Genomic DNA, 22,778 nt, shown 5'->3' with positions numbered 1-22,778 from the left:
TAATTAATTGCAAATTTCTTGTGGAATTTGGACCTCTAAAGTAAAATGTCAACCAAGGATAATTAGCTAATTTTATGACCGTGTCTTGTAGAGGGACCATGCCTCAAAATCTAATTTTGGGACCTTTGTGTTGAATCAAATTAACACAAAGTATCATAAAAAGTATTATTCCAGCATTGGAGTACTGGTAGAACCGGGCATAATGGAAGGGTAAGCAGGGGCTCAACGGGCCTCCTTAAAGGTTAATCCAGCCAAACATGGAGTGGTTAAAAAAAAAGATGAACTACATATGGTGATCATCCGTGGACACGTACTGCAAAACCAGTAACATGTGATACTTTGCAGTTCAAAGAAGGGATTTTTCTCAGTGTTTTGGATTAGCCAAAAGTTGTCTCACTTCCCCTGTACTTTATGCTGTATGTGGAGAAGTAGGTCACATGATTTCCCTACCGCTGCCAGGGATCTGCTTCATCCCAATAAAGAGTGGCATTTACCTGATGTGAAGACATTATTTCACCTACATAAATGTTGGGTGTATGAAACGTCAGCACTGTTGACAATATCTGCTGTCTTTGCTGATCAATGTGAAGGAGGGACTTTTTTTAAACCGAGTGGAAGCCTGAGAGAGGAAATGTTTGTTTCTTAGTTTAGAAGCTTCGAAACCACCGCTCTGGTTCCTGTACAGAATTTGCATAATGGGGATCCCAAGCACAGTGAAGTCGATAGGTAATGTTTGTTTTCCAGTAGGTTTCACTCTCTTGTTTCAGGGTTTTCCTTGTGTTTCATTGAGTCATGGTTTCTGAGATCAACATCAGGTAATTTGCTTGGGGTTTTTGTAAATATACTGTATGACATAATTTACAGAACATTCTAGGGAAATTTTAATTACACATAGAAGAGCAGAGTCGCACATATTCACAGTGATGAATACATTTTTTTTTCATATCTAGTATTTTACTTTGTCTAATATTTAAACAGTGTTAAGAATAAGAAATACTTTTACAGAAACTTTACGGGTTTGTTACCGACATAGGGTATGATTGTTGGCGGAGGTGAGAGACAGGGAGAGGACAAAAATTTCCAAAAGCACGTAACTGTCAAACTGACTCTCTTCATTGCTCCCACACCAGTTTCACTTCCGGCATACAGCATTTTAGTCAGTTGTAAACATACCCAGTGAGACGGCATTGAATAAGGTCTTTGACGTTTGATGTTTGAAGCTCCTGAGACTCCAACTGACAGCTAACAGCTAGCAGCTCTGTGGTCTAACATCTACTTCCTTCCTATGTTCAATAACACCCTGTTGCTTGCTCTGTTTTTTCTACTTACAGTTTTAATACCGGAGCAATTCCCCCGCCCCCAAATACCAACTAATGCTTCTATTTCATAATTCCAATGATTGAGTCATGTAAGAAAAGGAGTTGTATTTCTACAAAAAAGCACTCAGACAGGTTACGTCAGCATGATTTTATAAAAAGCATTCCACAGCATATCACTCAGTCGTCAGCTGTACGTCACAGAGAGAGAGGGACACATTGTTCATGTTGAAGTCCTGTCCTCCCTCCACCAGAGGCAGCGGTGATAGAGCTGTTAGCAGAGGGAAAGTCTCCCCCAGTTGTATACAAGTTGTGTCCAAGTCATCCACCATGACAGTGTCCATTTGTGTTTTTTTAGAGTAATTTGAAAACTTAAGCCCCCCTTTGTAAGAGTCTGCAAAATCACATTTGCTGCTCAGTAGTCCATGATCAATACGCATTGCTCTGTATTGTCTGATAACTTCAGTTCCATAATGGCCTTGTTTATGGCACCAAGTGCACTGACCTGCTCCTGAGCAGATACACGACTGAGGCCCAGCCCTGTAACCTGTGACCACTTCGGCCAAAAGGGAGCCAGGAAGCATCTGTTTAAACAGCTCCTCGTCATCACAGACATGATTCTGCACGGCGGAGTGACTCTGGCTGCGATAACTACCCCCAGCCAACTTTAGAGATACACTGTCCTGTCCATCCAGATTTATGGAAGAAGATTCAAGCTGGCAGCTCAGCCCCACCCCACTATCGTCCCTCTTCCTAGCCATGTTGGCATCAGTCCTTTCATCCTGCAGAGGGTAATCTGTCTGACAGCTAGTGGAGCTCTCTGGTCCTCCTAAGCTCCCAAAGCCACTGTCGTCTTGTCTCGTTGGAGGACTTCCTTCACTCTTTGTAGAAGAGTTGGACTCCATGCCCACCCCGCTGTCCATGCTGGTCCTCCTGTCCTCTTCTTCATCGTCCTCTGTTACCATAATGAGTGTCACTGGGTCTTCGACACAGTTTTTCACTTCTGTTCTGTAGCTGGACAGGAACCATCCTTTGTCTGTAACAACCTCCACAGTCCCTTCTCCAATGGAAAGTGGTTGCCAGCCACTTAAAGGCGATTTCTGGGGTGAGAAGATGGAGGTTGTTGTATTATTCATTATTTTATAAAGTCGTGCTTAGGAACACAGGTAGTTATGACTAACTGAACCATCTCAACAAGGCTTATGATATCAAGAATATGATGCAAGTTAAACAACCAACTTTTGGTTCTGTTTTCCGCATAGTCGACAATACAAGTTTGTACAACTGTAATTCGTCCCAGTATTCTGTAATTTAATGTACTTACCAATGCAGCAGGTGTTTTCTCTGAACGTCTCAGGTAACACTGGAGGACGCCTGCCATGATAGCAACACCCAGAATAGATAGGGATGACACTGCAATTATGAACCATTCTGGAAGGAACAAAAACAGAAAAAAGGTTTAATAGGAGTGAGGGTGTTATAGGTGAAAGGCTTTCCACAAAGCTGTAGATTTAAACTGGTATCGTATTGCAGCACAATTTTCCTTTGCTTATTTTACTCTTGCCAAGACTATATTAAGCTACCACTAGCAACAGGTTAGCATCGCTCACCACAAAGACTGACAATGGGGAAACAAAAAAGTGAAAAAAATGACACATTGTAGTTAAGTTGTTGGTTAAGTGCCGGTTTAAACAAAGAGGCGCTGGCGGGCGGATTTTGTTACCTTTAAACTTAAACAGAGCCAGGCTAGTTGTTTACCCCTCTTTCCAGTCTTAATACTAAGCAAAGTTAATTTGTATAGTTCCCAAAATGTCAAACTATTCCTTTAAGGATTATTTAATGAGCAAAGTACTTTAATTTAGCATGTTGTCTTATCTTTTTTGGCAGTTGTGTGCCCAGCCTGTTAGCAGCAATTGACCTATGAATGTGTCGCATGTTTATTTTATTGTTAGCCCATATACACATTTTAGTTTTTATGTTCTATTTCGTGGTATTTCATGGTGTGATGTCTTTGAAAGGCGTTTTTTTTTTTTTATCTCATCAGCTACATTTTTTTTCAATCCTTTAATGTATTGTGTTTCTTTTGTTTTACTTGGGCAAATACATCCACTACTGAACTAACCTAACTTGTAACAATCTGATTGCTGTTCAAAGCTGCTGTCTCTTAGCTGCGCATCATCATAATAGAATGTTTTTCTTACTTTGCTCTGGCAGCAGCAGACACTGTTTAGGGGACATGCCGCTGGTGGACTCAGATCCTCTGCCTTCTACCTTGATGCTTACACAGTACTCTCTCCCCCAGCGGAGAGAACTGAAAGACTTCGTCCTCTGATCCTCCCCCACCTTATTGGTCAGGTATGCTGTGATATTCTGTAGGGTAAGAATCAAAATGCCACGCAAGTCAAGGCATTGTACATATAGACCACACACAAGGTTCAGATGTTGATTCAGCCGGCCAAATATTGTAAAATATTGTATTGGATCATTCACCTAACGAAAGCCCAATCAGGAATTTTAATAACAGGTATTTTCACAGACATAATTATAGACTTTTGTCTGTCTGAACTTGAAAATGTAGCCACATTTTTATGTCATTGATTAATTAACAAACAATTTACATAATCAATTAATTATATTAATTATAATCAATTAATTATAATTGATTATGTAATAGATTTGTAATTACATCTGGGTGTTGTCAAGTGTCTTTGTCTACATTTACCATCCCTGCCTATCACTTTAAGAGTGCTACAATGGTGTCCCAATCTCTTGTTTTGAAGTTTAGTGATAGGGTTGGTGCTGCCTTACATTATTTTACATATTGTACCTTTTGATATCCTCCCCTCTCCTCCAGGTAGATGGTGTATTGGACCCCAAAAGGAAAGAGTATTTCCAGAATGGGTTTTTGGTGAACATAAATTGTCAGAGTGCTGGAAGTAGCCCACAAATTGAAGGAGGGAGGCTGCAGATCACCTATAGAAACAGAGAGAGGTAAGAAAACATTCACATAGTGTGCCTGACTTGCTTAACCAGCCTAATGTTACAATGTTATAATCATGGTACACTACCAAACTGACAACTATGCTTACATCTATTTGGTTGAAATCTCTTGCTTGTCCACGCAGACTCATTAACTCCTGCAACCAGCTGAACTCTGACCCTGTAGCTTGTGCGATAGTCATGTATAACGCTGCTAAGGTCACAGTAGGTATTGTTGATCCCCGTGCAGCCGACAACCATGGCCCAATCAGTGAACCTGAGGACAAAAAACACATCAGTCAAAAACTAGAAGGAGCTGATAATGATAAAAAGATATCTAACATTTCAATGAAAATCAACTCTCACTGGTAAATGACATGACTGGTAAAACAAAATGGTGTAGATGTAAAGGAAAAAGGTAGAGTGCTGGGAAATTTGAATTGCAAAATAATAGGAAGTTTGTGAACAAGACACTGTAACTCTGAAGTCAAACATACTTTGCCATTTCTACATTGTACTGGGAGTTTGAGGGGGCGTCCACAGGATGTTTCCAATGCACTAATACCTCCCCATCCACAATATTCACCACCAGTTTGTCAGGCTTAGGGATGTCAAGCCCTGCAATAGAAAACACAGAGGCATTATGATGCATATTCAGTGCTCATTATTACAAGATCATTTAAATTGATCTAAATAGAATACAGTTTTATATTATATTGTCGAGAGAGGTGACATTTGTACTGTTTTTATTTCAGACTGTAAAATCATAAACCACTGCACATGCTAAGCAAATACTGAAATGTTATCTTTAGATAGAAGGATGTGGTCAGGCGGAGAAAAGGATGTCTGGTTGACGAAAGAGACGTGGCCATCTTGCAATCATTAATGGGATCTCTGATGACAATGACACTATGGGTTTTTCGTAAAAGGGAACAGAGTTTTACCCATTTCCACTCAAAACGTGGGATTAATTTACTAGGAACAGGAAAATTATGAATAAATGTTCTCTGTAATTCTCTTTTCCCCCCCCTGACGCCTTCATGATGGAAAACATATCTCAAACAGGTTTAAAAAATAAGTTTCATTGTAACAGCTAAACATTTTCCAGAATCTCTATATTTGACCTACGGTATTTCACATGACTGTAACAATTCTATAATGATAAATTAATATCAATGTCAGGAAATAGAAAAAAATAATTTAAATACCAAACAAGATTAAATAAAACACATAAACCAGTCAGACTTAAGATATTGTGTAATAAAAGTTGATAATTACCTGACACACGGTTTATTATGTAGATAATCAGGAGGACAAGGATTGGTGTCTTATTTCTCATATCCATGTCTATTATCTGGAGAGATATTATCATTCAGTCATAATCCACAAAATAGCCGCCAAAAAAAAGTCCCTTATTCCAATCATCAGTGATCAGACTGTAGACACATCTTCCCTCCGCAACAAGTCTGTTGTTCAGATTAACATGAAAGTGTTGATAAATGTAGACAGAGTGGAAGCAGCTCTTCTCTCGCTGATGTGGTGTTTGTTCATCCGTGGAAGAAATAAGAAGAAGCTTGTTTTTGCCTAATTATTTTCTCCCCAAATAACTTCCTCTCTTGGTTAACTCCCCTCCCTCTCTGGTGATGCGCTTCCTGTTGTGACTACATCAGTGACGCTGACACTAGTTTCATCTCTCTCGCCTCCAACGTTTTTCTTCCTCTTTTGACTTTTTCTTTTCCCCATTCCCCTCCCTCAGCCGGTTCATGGTGTACAGTGAACTGCTATTGAAACACATTTGGACTGTGCACGGCTCAGAGATGAAAAAAAGGAAGCGTTAAGGGATTCCCCTTTCAGTTTTTGTAATTGTAGGCAGTAGTTCGACTGGAGAGGCCTTCTGATGGTTTTAAAGATAATTTTTTTACACACCAGCAGTAAACACCTATTGTCTTTATTTGTCTATATTTAGTTTGTGTGTGCGTGCCTTTTTGACTACAGCACATGTATTCGCATATCTTCCTGTGATAATCTGTCTGTAAAACCTCAGTTGTGGTTGGTTGCATTGCAGGTAGTTTTTTGCAAAAAGCAATGGTACAGATAGCAGTGAGACGGAAAGGGACAACTAAAAATACACATTCGTTCTGGGGTGATTTGAATGAATATATTTAACAAGCAAAACGAGCATGAAAAAAAGGCATAACAGGAATTCCTTGATTTGTTGATAGACACAAGTTTACATGCATCTGATTCCATCATAACTCTATGCATTATGAGACTAGAACGCAGGCTATGAGGCTGGTATCAAGATATTTTTTCTAGTGTCTTAAAAAGTCTTATGAGTAAGTTATAAACTAAAGTGACATTAAGAGAGGCACGACCTTTTTAAAAACTTGAAATATCTGTATCTCCGTCTGTGGTCTTGACAAACCACTGCAGTCGTGGAACCTTATCTCTACACCTCATCTCACTCTCAAGCACATCAGTTCAACATTTTGTAAGGTTTCAAAAGGAAACGTGTAATGTAAAGGTTATTGTGGGTGGATATGTACGATATGAGATTCTTTTTTTCGTATTAGTTAGAAGTAGATTACTCACAAAGGCCATCCTACTGGTTGCCAATTAACAATAATTTATCCAAGGACCATTCTCTGAGAAATGTACTGACTGTCAGTTCTTCCATTGCACAGCATCGACATAATATACAAAGGCTTACAATTTCCGTACATGTACGTCCTGCGTCCGCTGGATACCGCTCTATAATAAATGTTGAATAAGATGGATTACTAACAGAATTGCACTAAAACTAAAGGGACGTTTAGTGTTGACTCAACCAAACTATCTCACCTGTCTCTTCTGTTTACATTACAACAGTGCCAGCCTTTAGCCAGGTTTTTCCTCATGACCTTGTTTGGTAAATAAATACAATGTGTACATCCTTCACGGGACATTTGTCTCATCATGAAAAGACCAAACTGCTGTTTATAATCAGTCCCATTGAAACTGCATTGATAAGTTGTTAGCATACACATAATACAGCCCTCAATACCAGTATTATTAAAATTATTATTATTGTTATTAAAAAGTCAGTCATTAGTTGATCATTTTGTTTTGCTCTGTTTAAACTCTCATACTTTTATAAATATACTTTCAATTCTGAGAAAGCACTTTTCTCTTAATTATAGCCATATGTGTCATCTCAGTTCCCCTCTCTGTTTCGCACCTCCTCTTCACATGTGACTGTTCAAGTTTTAGTTCCTGGTAAAATGAAAACACACCACAACATGAACTTGTATGTTAGTGTGTCACCTTTTGGTTTCTGTCTTGCAGGCGGACAGAGAACTGCTGAGTAAATCGGAGCTGTGGGACGCCACTGAAATGTCAGAGATCATCTGCTGCTGTTCTGACAGGGGACTTTTCTCACGAGTCACTCTGTACATGAGAAGTGCCCAGTGGCTGCCTGCACATTGGAAGACTGTATATAATATCACCCTCTAGTTGTGTTACAAGGTAAACACACCCTCACATTGAATATCCTGTGGTGCTTCCTATAAACTCAGTATATAATTCAGTATCTCAGTAATGATCACATTTAGATAGACTTACATTTTGTCTGAACTTTAAAGGTCTTGCAATCCAGTTCTGTATTTCAGCAGTTTGATATTATGAGTTAATGTGCTTGATCTGCTTAACATTCATGGTTATATATTTTAGGGAAATTCTACCTTTATCTGTGTAATAGTACAGAGTTGTAACAAAGAGGAAATGTGGGGAGAGAGATTAGGGGCGTTGACGTGCCACAAAGTTCCTCAGGCAGGTTCAAATCTGGGACATTGTGATTACAGTATGTGGTGTGCGTCTTAGACCACGAGGTCACCACAATTCCCTATATTCATTATTATGTGTTGTTTAATATATTGTATATTAGGGCTGTCCTCGACCAAAGAAATTCTTAGTTGACCAACACTAATAATTTTGTCGACTAATCGATTAGTTGATTTAATCAGAACTGTAAAGCTGAGTTTCTCCACAAAGAATCACACAAAAGCACCACTTCAAATCTTGTGTTTACCGGAGATGTGCTCAGAAGTTTCTTAGAAATAAGTCATTCAGCATTAAAAAAGCATTAAAAAATGACTAATCGACTTAAAAAATCTTGGTCGACTAAGACCGAAACGACTCATCGACTAAGAGGGGACAGCCCTATTGTATATACACAAGAGAAGGGTGTTGAGCACCAAGTCAATAGAGGCAGAGGTCCATCCGTTATCAGGGCCGGCTCTAGCCCTTTTGGTGCCCTAGGCGAATTTCAGATTTGGACCCTCAACCACCCATGGTTAGGGTTCAACCTCCCAGAACCCTAACCCTAGCCCTGCAAACCGCAACACACATCAGACAGCACAATGGTTTTAAGCAAACATTACGATTTCTATTTTCATAAATAACTGTATTTATAAATAAACAATTGTTCCCTGATATTGTTGGTTTAAAGGTGTTTAGTCAGTTTCACTACTTCGAGAGTTACAGGGGTGAAAAGTGTATTTCTTTCTTTTGTTATTTATTTGTTCATTTGTTACCTCAATGCAGAAAATGAGGAAGGGTGCCCACCGGCATTTAAAAGAAAAAAAAATATATATATATATATATTGCTATTGCTATATCTTACCGCCTAGTGCGCCCCAGAAGGTGGCATCCAAGGTGACCGCCTATATGGCCGGCCCTGCATCTTATCACAGAGCACTCAAAAGGTAGATTGTTCCTGAAGTTCAACATATTGTGTCAGGGTGAAAGATGCAGGAAAAGCATACACCGAGAATCAAAACCGCTGTAAAGTGTGAGAAACTTACAAAGGGAGACATGATCTCCCTCCCTCCCCCTCTCAGTTATGCAAATAGGCAAGAAACAGAAAACGACAGTGGTGATAGATGTAGAAGGTCTCAAATGACGGCAACTAAAAAAGGGGAATATGCAAAACTGGAGAAACATTATTATTAAACAAGCTGAGAGAGGAACTAGTGATCATTTGGAAAGGGAATGTAAAAGTGAACTCACAGAGGTGGATTAAGAAGTCAGAGGAAAGAAGCTCCAAAAGTTTCCAGAAGCAACATAAGTGTGCAGAAGAGTATTGATGTGGGAACAGCTGAGATGTTGTGTGTATGAGCCAGAAATTCACAGAGGTTAATGAAAACATGCACCGTGCCAAACATATGACGTATTAATGATTACCTTCATTTACAGCATTCAATTACAGAGCTATTTTTTTCCTCCAGCATTTTCTTGTACAGTCTATGAGCATATTGTGAAATTCACAGAGAAGACATCCTGCATTAAACTGAAATAATGTTGAATTTATTTGTTTGTGAAAACATTTCAGGTTCAAGTTCCTGTCATTTTCTGCGGAGAAGAAGACATTTTGGTTCAGGGCCCTGACAACTCAGCTGGTGTCGTTGGAGCCATAATGGAGCTTGATATGTGAAACAAGCTTTTGACAGTCTCTGGCTGCCAAGAAAACAGGTCTGGCAGGTGGGAAACTGGTGCACTGGGCACGCCCGCCTATGTTAGCCAAAGAATGAAGGTCTGAGAGAATGATGGATGCTGGAAGTGGGAGGTGTCAGGCCAGGAGAGGGGGAGGCAAACCTACCTGTTGCTGCTTGGATGAAGGTCAGTGACAAACACACAGTAGAGTAGAAAGGAAGTAGAGAAGAAGAAAAGACAGAGAAGAGGTGTTTAATTTGGCACCACCATACTCTAACCACTGTTCCGTGACTGAGTAAACACCTGGATGTGATAAAGCTCCACCAAAACTGCGCTCACCTCCACTCTCCGCTCTTTGCTGACATAAGTCCGATGGCAAAGCATGACATGGTACGTTCTTCCTTTGTCTTTCTCTTTCTCTTATAACAAAAACTCTTTGGCCTCTCCTCTGACTTCAACTTTCCTCAAATCAATAGTCTAACTTCCTCCTTGATCAATACTCACCTGTCGCCCAGACTCTGAATGGTGGCTCTTATCCTGTTTATCTGCTTCTCTGCTTGCTCTGTTTGAGTTTCAGTGTGTCTGTAAACTGGTGCGGCCTCCATAATCTTGAATAGTGCTGCTCATGGCGGGGGTTGATATCAGAGGTTTTATTTGTTTCAATTTACCTGCCAGGCAGCAGGACAGAAGGGAGTTTGAATATAGGTTTTGCCTAATCCACTTTCTATGGGGAAACACATTTTCACTTGCTTGAAACTCTTTGATTATAACACTTTTTTTAAGAGCTAATATTGTAATTTTGTTCTTCCTGGATTACTTTGTATATCAACTTTTCATGAGCCAAGAAAAAAAGATGTTTTCAGATTTCTGACAATGTCTTTCTGCTGATCCAATGGATTTCTAAATGATTTGATTGAGATGAGAAGTAGAATAATTGTGTCCTCCTGTAAAGGAAAACTTAATTATTCAGTTTCTCTGAAAAATCAAAAATTTGGAGATACATAGTTTTTATTGGATATCTATCTGTAATTACGACACCTGATGCAACACAACCATGTAAAAGTGTTGCAGTGTAGTGTTTCCTAATCCAAATCAAGAGTCTAAGGATAAAGGGTGACGTGTGTTAAGCCCTCAGACAAACTTGAGTCACTGCTGATTTAGGGTTTAATAAATACACTTGACTTCAACTCTATTTTTCCCGGAAAGGCCAATTGGTTTTGCAGCATAGACTGCAAAATACAGAGACCATGAAATAACATTAGTAGGCGTAACACAGACTCATTAGCATTGCGTCAACGAACAAGCATAAGAATTTGAACCACAATAGGAAGTTGCCTAACGATCAGCACAAAATGTACTGAAGTTGTGACGTGCGCGGCTGAAAGTTTCAGTGGACTAACTCTTTGTTCTGTTTACTAAAAGAGGAATATTTCAGATTTGTTTTGGTTGCAGTCAAGCTCAGATCACTAAATGATGACTTGTATCTGCCTTGATTTCTTTTAGGCCCTGAAGACAAACATGAAGGGACACTTTAGTTCCCAGTTTTTTCATGTCGGGTAGCTTTGTAACGTTATATTATCACAGTTATTGTTTGAGTAAAATATTGACCTTTTAAATGTCATGTGAGCCCAACCTAATCTTTAAATTTTCCTCAGTATTTTTCCATGATAATGGCCGATAGGGAAACAATGGAAGATGATACAAGTGTACTCTGCTGGGAAATGTGAAAAACCAGTTCCTCCACCTACGTCAGTTCAGCCATTTTCAATTAAGTGGAGCTGCCTATAGGTGTATAGGTGTGAAACTTGATCAGCGTGCAATACAAATGATCTTATGAAACCCCTTTTGTAGCGGGTCCGCCCATAACCAGTGCTCCTTCCATAGATTGAATCCTTTCTTTTTTCAACAAAGGATTTTTTTTTGTTGCCCTGGCTGTTTTATGAAGGTGTAACCACAGTGATGAATGAAGAAGGGTCACAACAGTTACGGAGAGGCCATCCTCATTGGTTATTGGGAACTAAATCTTAGCTTTCTCTGCACTAGGGGTGGTGAGGTTAATGCTCAGGGCTGCACAACACTAATTTGACTATGTTGATAACACATTAACAGATGCTGATCATGTCAAACCTCTCCTATGCTGTGGAGCTTCTGTTAACTCATGTCCATTACGAAACTTGACCTCATTCTCTTTTGATTTAGCAGAAGAGATGGTAATTACTATTATCTAATACAATTAATGACACACTTTAAAGTTCAGTGAATTAGATCATTATCCATGGGCGTCCTGCCAACAGGTGTCTAGGCCACAAACAAGTTAAGTCACATAACATTCTCCTTTTGGGAGTTTTCATAACTCTGCTTTTATCATCCAACGTTGCATAAAGTATACCACAAACAGCACAGCACCATAATAAGTAGGCTACATGTTGCAACGGTTTGGAGTTGAATGTATTAGCTCAATTTTACTGGAAATTAAATAGATAGTTTGACATTTTGGGATATACATTTATTAGCTTTTTTGTTGAGAGTTAGATGAAAAGAGCAAAACCCCCGTAACACCGCAACATGTTGTTTTTCCACTCTGGTTTTTTTCCGGATAAAACAAACAAGATATAGCGCTTGTAGCGTTAAATTAGTGAGCTTTAGAGGTGACGGTGTACAGATATTGTTCGGAGAGAGCCAGGCTGAGCTAACCAGCTGCTTGCTCTAGCTAGGCTACAGTTAGCATAAAGACTAGGGCTGTCAAAGTTAACGCGATAATAATGCGTTAACGCAAATTCTTTTCAATGCCACTAATTTCTTTAATGCATTAACGCTACTTGCAGTTTTTAGGTCGTTAGCGGGCTCAGTTTTAAAGCTAGAGTAAAGACACTGGTTTCATATGAAACTAAAAAACCCAAGGAATCCATTGGTACCAACCATGTCATACTAGTTTGTTGTGAGGAGGCTAAATAACACTCTAAACTTACGCTAAATTTTGGCGAGGAAAAACTGGCATGGCATTTTCAGATAAAAATGTGTAAATAATTTGTGATTAATCGCGATTAAATATGGACAATAATGAAATTAAACATGTGAATCGATTGACAGCCATAATAAAAACACAAGAGTGGTATCAACCTTCTCATCTAACTCAAGGCAAGAAATGAAATAAGCGCATTTCCCAAAGTGTCGTACTATTTCTTAAACATATTTTTAATATTTCCACGCAGCTACAGTACAAACAAGTAAAACTAGCCACGCTCAGGGCTCACTTTTACCTCTGCCACCAAATGGGGCTTCTAACGTAGGCTATGTGACTTCTATGTTTTATTTATTATTTCATTTTATATCTATTCATTTTTTTTCTCATTCTTGTTATTATTACTTTCACCTTTCTCTCTCCTGTTGTGGGACGGCTTTGGCTGAGGTTATTGCTGTTTTAAATGCCTTGCAACCGCTGCAAAAAATTTGAATAAAAATATATCTTAAAAAAACAAACAAGTAAAACTAGAGACCATCTTGCGATAGGATCACACCAGCCGCGACACCAAATCGGGGCGTTAAGTGTGGCGGGGGGCCCTTTCCCACTACGCCCCACCACACCCATCTTCGAATGATGACAACTACACACCTGTAACGTTCCGTGACTGCATCTTGCACGATATCGATGCCATTGCGCTGACAAAACACCTGGCAAAGTACTCAAAACCGCATTTGTGCTATTTCCCGCTACAGGATGATGACTCACAGACTCAAAAGGTGAAAACAATACCTGTCATAGCTGGTAAATATTAGAAGCTAAATCACCTGACCACTGACTCTCCTTGTCGTTTCGTAGTTAAAAAAATCTTCACTTCCTTCTTACATATTCAAGGAAGAAGGAAGTAAAGATTGTTTTTTACCATGAAACAATTCGGTATAGTCTTTCAAAAGGAAATTTTTGCAAGTCATTGTGTAAGAAATACAGAGATATGACTGGCAGTCGTAGAGGCCATTGTTTAACCAGGTCCGACTAACCTATGTCTCTGTTTATCATGCGTCATTCAGAATGAGCTCATATAGAGGTTTAGGCAATTGGGTAAAAAAAACTGTTGCCACATAAACTGCAATTTTAGTCGCCTTCCTTATCTTCATTTGTGAACAGATGTTAACCTACCTATCCCAAAAACTCAAACACTGATTAAATCCTTTGTCTGGCGTACTTGATATTACTACCTGCAGCTGTGAATCAAAAAGGGCAGAGGAGATAGCGTGAACAGAAAAATTATGAAATGAACTGCTAATTCCTGATCTTTCAGACACTGTTGCCAGGCTACAACATGCGTGTTTGTGGGTAAGGTTAATACCCAGGTGTGGACTTAAACATAGGCTTGATAATAGTGTTAGGATTGCATGGAGGACAATGGGCTACGTGCTCACTCTTGGCAACCAAAAGCAGGCAAGTGATTTGCCTCTCTAGTCTTTTGCCTATCTATCGTCCATCTCTCTACTGATATTATTATACCTAAAATAGCATGGTGTCTTGTGTCCAAGGGTAATAGGTGACACAATAATGGATAAAGACTCCAAGTGTGTTTTTTTTACGATAAGGGATCTATCTATATCATGATGTCACGCAAGCTATTTACTTTCCCTCTGTTTTTCCTCACAGAACGAGCCCCCTCCTTACTACACCATTGATGTGTACACCCTGCCCCCCCTCAAGTCCTATGACGAGGTGGTGTATGGCGTGGGTCCGGGCCTGACACCCCCCTCCTATCCACATTACGTCCCCCAGATGTCACCGACTGTTGCCGTTCCCCAAGTTACAAAGTCAAGCAAACGTGAGTGACATCCACAGCTCCCACATTTTCCTGAGAATACAATGGATGCTGCCGTAGGATCGAAGCAAATGGAGAGTCGCCTCGAGGATTATTAATGTGTGTTTGTGTATATGTTTGTGTCCAGCCCCCAGCAGAAAGAGGAGGAGATGCTGGGAGAGTAATGCCCAGTGTTACGGAGGGTCAGGGGGAACCTTACTGGTGTTCGGTCTGCTGGCACTGGGCATCTGGCTTGGAAGTATGTGTTTATTCATACAGATCACTGGATATTGTCATTAATATTCATTTGCTGCTTGAATTTATTCAGGACTATTGTAACTGCATACAAAGTATATGTTGGTCACAATGTTTCGTGTGCCCTTGTGGTTATTATAGCAGATTTGTTTGCATTTGATTTTGGTAATAAGGCATACTTTTAAAAGGGATTGTAAGGTCCAACAAAATTATTTTATTGCTGGTATATAACGCTTTATTTAGCCATTAAAAAAGAAACATTTTGGTTGCCAGGTTCTGAAATAAATCTTTGCAGTATCCTCCTCTAGCATCCCTTAACTTATAGTCCTTTTGTTTTAAGTTTGCCTGTTAAGATATTAAGATAAGCTGTTTGTTTCCCATTGCCTTTGAGCTTTGTTGGCATTCAAAAAAAGTTGGTAGTTTACATTTAGTAGCTGTAGCAAATTGAATTGTTAGAATCATTTATGGGAATTGGATTACCGTGGGATGTATGAATGAGTTAAAAGTAGGTATAGATGTTGAACTAAGTGACAGAGACAGAGGTGATGTATTCATTTGAGTTGCATTTCCTGTTCTTATTTCATGTCTTGTTGTTTTAGTCAATTGTAATAATATATAAAAATGCTACACTCTACCTTCACTTACCCACACTCATTGTTACCCCAACAACAGTTCGTTATGGCACCCAGTTGGCGACAGCAGCAATCCTCTACAGTGATCACAATAAGGATAATAATGGTAATAATGGAAATGTGGCTTTGCAAAGCCGGGACATCTGCCCCAACAATACTGTCCAATGTGATGCGATAATGGACTGCGAAATGGGCACTGACGAAACAAACTGTGGTGAGTAGGCATATGCACACACGTAGACCTTCCCAGAACCAGAATAACACAAGCACAGATGGTGAAGAGGGATGGGCAGACACCTAACAGCCAAAAGGATATAGGATCTTTGTGTTGAGTTATCATACATATTGGTAATGGGGATAATATTCCATGTATTTAGTGTCAGTATTAACAAACAGAACCGCACACAGCAGCATGCTTGCATTTGCCAAGTCTTGACAAGTGAAGCTAATTTCTTTTGAAACATTTGATTTTTGCTTTTACTATAATTGTTTGTAGTTGCAACAGCAGCAGCACACAGGCCAAAGACTCCACATTACTGTTGCATTGTGTTAAGCATAACCCACTGAAGAGACTCCATCTAAGTCGTTCTCTTTCTTTTGTCTTCCCCAGTGAGGTTTGGCGTGGACGGCAGTCTGCAGGTCAAGACATCTCAAGATGGCCGCTTTCTACCAGTGTGCAACAGAGACTGGAACCCGAGCTTCGCCGACAAGACCTGCGCTCAGCTCGGATTCAGAAGGTGAACAATCATCACCTTAACTCAATTATAATTTTGTCGAAACTGGCCTAAAGTGTGCTAAACAACAATAGTTTCAGAGCAGGAGCAACAGAACTCCAACATCAAAACATTTATCACCATTCCCCGTCATCCTTCGGAGCTAACTCAAGCTTCATGAAGGAGTCATTTTGCCAGACCCAATTTCAACAGCAGCTAGCGAACATGTGGGCTTCAATCTCCAACCTGTAATTTACCCACTCAGATCCATCTCATTCCTCCTCACCTGCTGCTGTGTGTTTAAGGTTGAATTGATTCTCCACAGGGTCTCCCTGGGGTGTCTCAGTGTGACAGAAGCAGAATGAGTCTCCAGACTCAATCAGACGTTGTTTCGACAAAATGATCTCTGTATGTGAAGGTTTATCTCTTCAGCTTTCTTAACTGCCTTTCTCTCTATCTCCAGGTCCCATAACACCAGAGCAATTAGATCCCAGTCCATTGGTTTACAGATGACCAGCAGCTCGTCTTCATTTATACAGGGTCAAGTAAACGTCAGGTAAACAATCTAGTCCTTTACCCTCCTGTTTCATACACAGCTCAGGCTTAATCTATGATCCTTCCAATCTCTTCATTATGAAATCTATCTCATCATGTGAAATCTATCAATATTTGTGAAAGCAGTTGAATATATAAAAAATATGACCCCCACATACTTATTTTCTGCTTTTGTTATTTATAATACTATAAAAAACAGCAGTAAAGTGCACATTGGTTTACTGCATGTACTCATGATAACTGGCATGTTTTTCTCATTGTGGCATTACGCAGTTCATCCTGTCCAGACCAGGAGGTTGTTGCCCTGCAGTGTGTGGGTAAGGAGCCTCCATCTGTTCCTAAAGTCATGTGTCACACATAGTCACTCCCCTCTCTCTGTCTCTGTCTCTGTCTCTATCTCTGCTCTAACTGCTGTGTTGAGCTTAGTGTTTCTTTGTTGGGAGTGATGAGGTCCGAGCCTAGACTGTGACCATCAACTCTGTACTATATTTGCACAATAATCTATTCCATGTAAATTGGTAGATTGAAATATGCAAAATGATATATACAATAGACACTTTGATGTTTCAATCCGATCCGATTGTTAACAGGCCATTAAATAGGTGTTATCGGTCGCTATAAGCACCATAGATGTGGGTCATTAGGGGCCTACTACGTTGTGAAAGTGAAAGCAAAACATTCAAACAACACGTTTTAACATGTTGTAAAACTGAACGAAACGTTACGTTTTGAACACAAATAAAAAGACATCTTTAGGTTTCGGCAACAAAATCACTTTTAGGGAAAATCATTGTGTTTTGGGAAGTGGAATTTATCGCTTCTGAACACAAAGACAACTACCCATCGTTGATTTCACATGGGATGTGAACCCCGGTCCACTGGGTGAAAACCACATGTTCAACCTCCACACCTTTATGGAGTTTCACACTGTCTACAGTAAAGCACCTGACAATCACTTCTGGTCCTGTCATAATTACTACGGTCGCCAGAGATCGCTGTCGTGTTCTTTTATACCTTCTTTTGGTGATCTACCATCTGACTAGATGATAAAACCTACCAGTGGGTGTAGTAGGCCCCTATTGACCCACATCTATGGTGCTTATAGTGACCAATAACCCCTATTTAATAGCCTGTCAACAGTCTAATCGGCTGGATGGTCAGTGCAATTAACTTTATTTCATTGTTATGTTTTCTGTCAAATATAACTCATCACAAGTCTAAACAAAAAGAATTTACCACATTTTGTCTTGTAAAACAGTAACACAATATGATCATTCTGTCACCACCATTTCTCTGAATCTCACCAAACAATAATATTGAATTATCTCTCAACCTTATATAAAGGATGTATTCACCGTTCTTTGGTATTGTACAGCATCTCACATTGTCTCCCGTTTCCAGACTGCGGTCGGCAGCAGTCTACATCCCGGATCATCGGGGGCAGCGTAGCTAAGGAGGGTCAGTTTCCTTGGCAGTTGTCGTTGCACTTCAGAGGATCCCACGTCTGTGGAGGAGTCCTGATCTCTCCTGATTTTGTGCTGACTGCTGCCCACTGCTTCCCAAGGTGACTGACTGCCAGAGAAAATCTGTCTTTCAAGAATCATGTTTATTTGTTTCTCAGTATCCATACTGTACATTGAAATCATAGAAATGCGAACTGATTCATTTCAAAGTTACAATGCAAAGATTCAAAGCTTCTATGCTGAAAATATAAGCACCAATTCCATATTGATATGAGCCCACTGCTTTCCCACTGAACAGTCTTTTTCTGTGTTGCAGAAGCAACCCTTCAGCTCTCTTGGCGGAGAACTGGAAAGTGTATGGTGGAGTGGTGTCTCTGGACAGACTGAATGAGCCCAATCTGGTTAAGAGGATCCTACTCAGTGAGATCTACAACAACAAGACTAATGACCATGATGTTGCTCTGCTCAAACTTGCATCTCCAGTTAGTTTCAATGGTCAGTCACATCTTCACTTCATTAAAATAATGTTGATGTTTATCCTACTTTCATACCTGAGGCTGCGGTCAGAATTCGGTCCTTAAGTCGGCACCTTGTTAGCTGTCATGGTGGAAATCTGACCTCCATGCAGCAAGAGCTATTCGCGTTGGGAGGGAGTATGTGTTCATATAAGCAGTATGTAGTGTGGCCTGGCGTGGGAATGAATGGCTTGAAAGACAGTCCTTCTGCTGGCTGACCGGGTTCAAGAGCCTGTGACAATAAACGTTCACTCTGAAACGTCCTTCAACAAGTCTCTACTTTTCTAAATCCTCTAGAAATTTCTATGCTCTGCGGCTGTGGAAAATAATTTTGTGATACTGTATCGATTCTCAAAAACACTATTGTTTTTTAATTAAGAGTTTACATGCAAAGATTAACTCAGTCAATACTTCATTTAATTTGCAAAGAGATGCGTCCTTTCAGTGTATATACCTCTCAAATTAGTGCTATGATGTTGGATGTTACAGGAACTGTGAAACATGCAAATACAGATCCCACAGGTCTGATTGTATAAAAAAGTTTTAAAAAATTACTCACATTTTATGCATATGGTGGTGTGTTCTTTGTACTATGACAGTTTTCCTAAAATTAGATTAAAAAAATTGCAATATATTGCCTTACTTACAGTATCTCAATATATCGCAATATTGAATCGTATCGTATCATGATGCGTATCGTATCGCCAGATTCTTGCCAATACACAGCCCTAGAAAATAATAGTATAAGTGGAGATCGATAATGTCATTGATTCCAATATTGATTGGAATTAATCTACAGTTGGATTCACGTTGTTTACATTTTACATTAAGAGTGATTTATTATCTGAAAATCATCATAAACATATATTGGTCATCATATAATAATGGTCTTTACATTCATAAACGATTTGTTAAGGAAACATAAACCAGAAATTAACATTGTGTCATATGGTAAAACCAATATGCAGGAAATGTTTTTCTCTTGCTGTTCAGTCTGAGCTTTCAAAGTCTGCACCGAGTCTACTGTCCTACTGGTAATCTGATTTGCCCAGCCCAGTGTGTTCGTGTGTGTGTTTGTGCATCTGTCTACAGTACTGTCCTGTTGAGCACACAAGGTTGCCGGTGTATTTGCAAAAATTAAATATGTCTTTTTGTGTTATCCAGCTCAAATCCAGCCAGCTTGTCTGCCAGCTTTTGACCAGCAATTTCGCGATGGAACCAGATGCTGGACCTCAGGTTTTGGCACCACTGAGGCAGGATCAGGTAAACTGGAATAATATTATATATAATACAATAGCGAATAAATGAATGCATGTAATGCTGGATCACTGCTCTTTACTAGGTCAAAAGGAAGGATTACAATCGGCAACAAGAATGCAGTCAGACCAGACAAACTAATCCAGAGAACTAGAGCAGTCAGGCAGATGACAGGAAGGAAGTACAGGCAGAATAAAGTCTGCACCCCCTACGGGAACATGGATGATTTATCAGAGTAACTAATGTCTGTCCTCTATATACTGAGACTGATAGCGAATGAGAAAGGTGGACGTAAAACTCAATAGTAATGGCTGATGGGTAGGTGCAGAATGACAACTATTGAACGACAGGGGAAATAAGAATGCGCAACACCTGATTAACTCTTCCACTCCTTAACGTTGCCGGTGCCCTCAGCCGACTTTTCCGTCTTTCAGAGGCTGTAGCTCAGTTTAAGAGGTAGAAACTAGTAAACCCTAATGAATCCATTGCTACCAACAATGTCCTGCTAGCATGTCGGGAAGGATGCTAAATAACACTCCAAAGTTAGGTTAAATTTTGGCGAGGAAAAAGAGTTCCTTGACCTCTGACCTCATGACCCCAGATTTATTTTAATTATAATTTTATTTCTGATTTATTACTAGAACAACTTGAGACAGTGCTGAGCTGCATATCAGATTAATCTTCAGGTTCCCAGCTTTCAGATGATGTACACCACTTCTATGTGACATCTAGACTAAAGACCCCTTGCCCCCCCTAAAAAAAGACAAAATGGGTCTATAGTAAAGAGCGGTGGAATGGAAAAGGTTAATCAAACAAAGTGGAGACAAAAGAAGGGAAGAAATAACAGTGGATTAGCTGTTGCCATGGCAGTGCCTATATTTAACAATCAACTAATCCTATTCTTAAGCTCAATGTAAAGTTTCACATGTATTCAGCCACTATTTTAACACATTTTAGAGTCTTGTTTGCCAAAATGAATGAGCACATTGTTTTCTCCAATACAGCTAAGATCTCCCAGGATCTGATGGAAGTGTCTGTGGACCTCATTGGTAGAACAGCATGTAATAGATTGTATGGAGGCTCCGTGACCAAGAACATGCTCTGTGCCGGGCACCTGAATGGAGGCAAAGACTCCTGTCAGGTGAGCAGTCAATATCAAGGGAGTCAGATGAATATACAGTGTGGCTTTAACATCCTGTAAAACTTATATTTGACTATGTATGAACTATATTTTCCAGGGTGACAGCGGTGGACCTTTGGTGTGCGAGAAAGACAAACGTTGGTACCTGGCGGGGATCACCAGCTGGGGAGAAGGATGCGGTGAAAGAAATAGGCCTGGTGTTTACACCGACGTCAAAAGTGTTCTGCCCTGGATCCATAGCAGTATGCAGGTAACTGAATAAACAATGTAGGAGGGTGTGTTTGACATCCGAATGACTAAGATGCGTTTAGATTTAAGCCACAGATTTTCACCATCTTAACACTTCCTGTGCCCCCTACAGCAAAAGAGACCATGAAGTCCCTCTTTCTACCCTTCCCCAATGCACCCTGCACTATGAAGTGAAGAGATGGGTGGATTTACACAGAAGAAATTAATTGATGAAGAGATACTTCGGACAGTAAAGACACACGGGCAAAAGGTCGCTTGGTGGAGTAGCGGCATGATCATTTGCACAACTTGAACACGGGACTTCTCTGTTGGCGTTCTGCAACATCTATTCATTTTATTCCCCTGTCTCTTTGGTGTCTCACTCATACAGTACACTTGTGTTTACCTACATGTTGAGCTTTTAAAGATGGCTGGCCCTTCTCTTACCTGTTCTGTGACAACGAAACGCAGTCCACTCTACTGTCATATCCTTAATTGGTTAGATTCTCTTTAAAAAATGCTTTATGATTGTAGAGGTGTGTTTTGTTTTTCTCCTCAGGGACACATCTCAGGCTTATCAGTGCTGACTATTGTTTACCATATTAAAGGGACTATTTGTAACTTTTTACAGGTATAAATCTACCGGGTCGGGATCCCATGCGCGCTCACATATGCTCGCTCGTGTGTGGCTACGCTCTGCTCCTCTGCCTGCTTGCCTTCACTAACACAACGCGCGCGTTCTTGCTGTCTCGCTCCACCTCCACACGTGCATGCGCGCTCACTACACACTGCAGAAGAGTTAGTTTAGCTCTGAGAATATCTAGTGAATGTATAGGGGACGTTTGTGCAGAAATAACTGCTGCAGCTCCTCCAGACCAACAGAGGTTTTCCGTGTCTGGTGAAGTGACGGGGCTCCGCAGAGAGAAACGTTATCGTCTCTGACCAGGTGCTGCAGTCTCCCTGCGGGCGCAGTCGGGTGGCGATAACGTTTCTCTTCCTGCTTCAGCCCCGGCACCGACCCGCTTTTCCTGCTTCAGCCCCAGAGGCTGAAGCAGGAAAAGCCAACACCAGGATCAGCAGTGATTCATGGAGAGACCTCCGTCTGGTCAGCTAACATTACTGCCAAGCAGCTGAAATATAGAGTGATATTGTGGTTTTAGCTGACGTGTGTCGCCTCACTGTTTTGAGCGATGCTCGTTCATGTCTATGTAGAGCGAGCAAGCGCGAGCCAGACGCTGATTTTCGTTGACTTAACGGCCGCAAGGTGCCGCTGTTAACAAGCATTTATGAAAGTTACAAATAGTCCCTTTAAGATAAAAAAGGACACTTTATGTATTCACTTTGTAAATAAAGAAGACCCCTGACCCTCTATTATTGAGCTGCTGGCGCTCTGCCTGTGCACCTCCCCTTGTACACTCACACTGTGAAGGTTTTCTGAAAGTGTTTTTCTGACATCGTATGTCAATGTTTGTAT

General features: G+C 40.3%; 2 protein-coding genes across 5 annotated transcripts; one reads left to right on the top strand and one right to left on the bottom strand.

The window, feature by feature from the left end:
* Nucleotides 1-1,409: 1,409 nt before the first annotated feature.
* On the bottom strand, nucleotides 1,410-5,877 carry il10ra (interleukin 10 receptor, alpha). 2 transcript variants are annotated; one of them, XM_037774872.1, is made up of 7 exons: nucleotides 5,574-5,877; nucleotides 4,784-4,913; nucleotides 4,406-4,566; nucleotides 4,144-4,289; nucleotides 3,518-3,686; nucleotides 2,641-2,747; nucleotides 1,410-2,416 (listed from the first exon to the last, which is right to left on the bottom strand). In XM_037774872.1, exons 1-7 carry the CDS (start codon nucleotides 5,665-5,667, stop codon nucleotides 1,493-1,495), a joined length of 1,731 nt encoding a protein of 576 aa, XP_037630800.1. In that variant the 5' UTR covers nucleotides 5,668-5,877; the 3' UTR covers nucleotides 1,410-1,492. The 2 variants fall into 2 exon arrangements, with proteins under 2 accessions (XP_037630800.1, XP_037630801.1); XM_037774873.1 differs by having other exon boundaries at nucleotides 4,406-4,572; nucleotides 4,793-4,913.
* On the top strand, nucleotides 3,554-22,031 carry tmprss13a (transmembrane serine protease 13a). Of its 3 annotated transcripts, none has more exons than XM_037774874.1 (16): nucleotides 3,554-3,671; nucleotides 4,171-4,307; nucleotides 7,620-7,799; nucleotides 9,664-9,950; nucleotides 14,398-14,569; nucleotides 14,694-14,804; nucleotides 15,473-15,646; nucleotides 16,043-16,169; nucleotides 16,609-16,701; nucleotides 16,974-17,017; nucleotides 18,102-18,264; nucleotides 18,480-18,658; nucleotides 19,843-19,941; nucleotides 20,940-21,076; nucleotides 21,174-21,326; nucleotides 21,438-22,031. In XM_037774874.1, exons 4-16 carry the CDS (start codon nucleotides 9,882-9,884, stop codon nucleotides 21,450-21,452), a joined length of 1,536 nt encoding a protein of 511 aa, XP_037630802.1. In that variant the 5' UTR covers nucleotides 3,554-3,671; nucleotides 4,171-4,307; nucleotides 7,620-7,799; nucleotides 9,664-9,881; the 3' UTR covers nucleotides 21,453-22,031. The 3 variants fall into 3 exon arrangements, with proteins under 3 accessions (XP_037630802.1, XP_037630803.1, XP_037630804.1); XM_037774875.1 differs by having other exon boundaries at nucleotides 3,568-3,671; nucleotides 4,175-4,307; XM_037774876.1 differs by lacking the exons at nucleotides 3,554-3,671; nucleotides 4,171-4,307; nucleotides 7,620-7,799; nucleotides 9,664-9,950 and adding an exon at nucleotides 9,957-10,154.
* The last annotated feature ends 747 nt before the right edge of the window (nucleotides 22,032-22,778 follow it).

Source organism: Sebastes umbrosus, chromosome 7, assembly GCF_015220745.1.
Source record: "Sebastes umbrosus isolate fSebUmb1 chromosome 7, fSebUmb1.pri, whole genome shotgun sequence".
In the NCBI taxonomy this organism is placed as follows: Eukaryota; Metazoa; Chordata; class Actinopteri; order Perciformes; family Sebastidae; genus Sebastes; species Sebastes umbrosus.
Note: the sequence above shows the minus strand (reverse complement) of the source record. Positions and strands in the feature narration are given on the sequence as shown.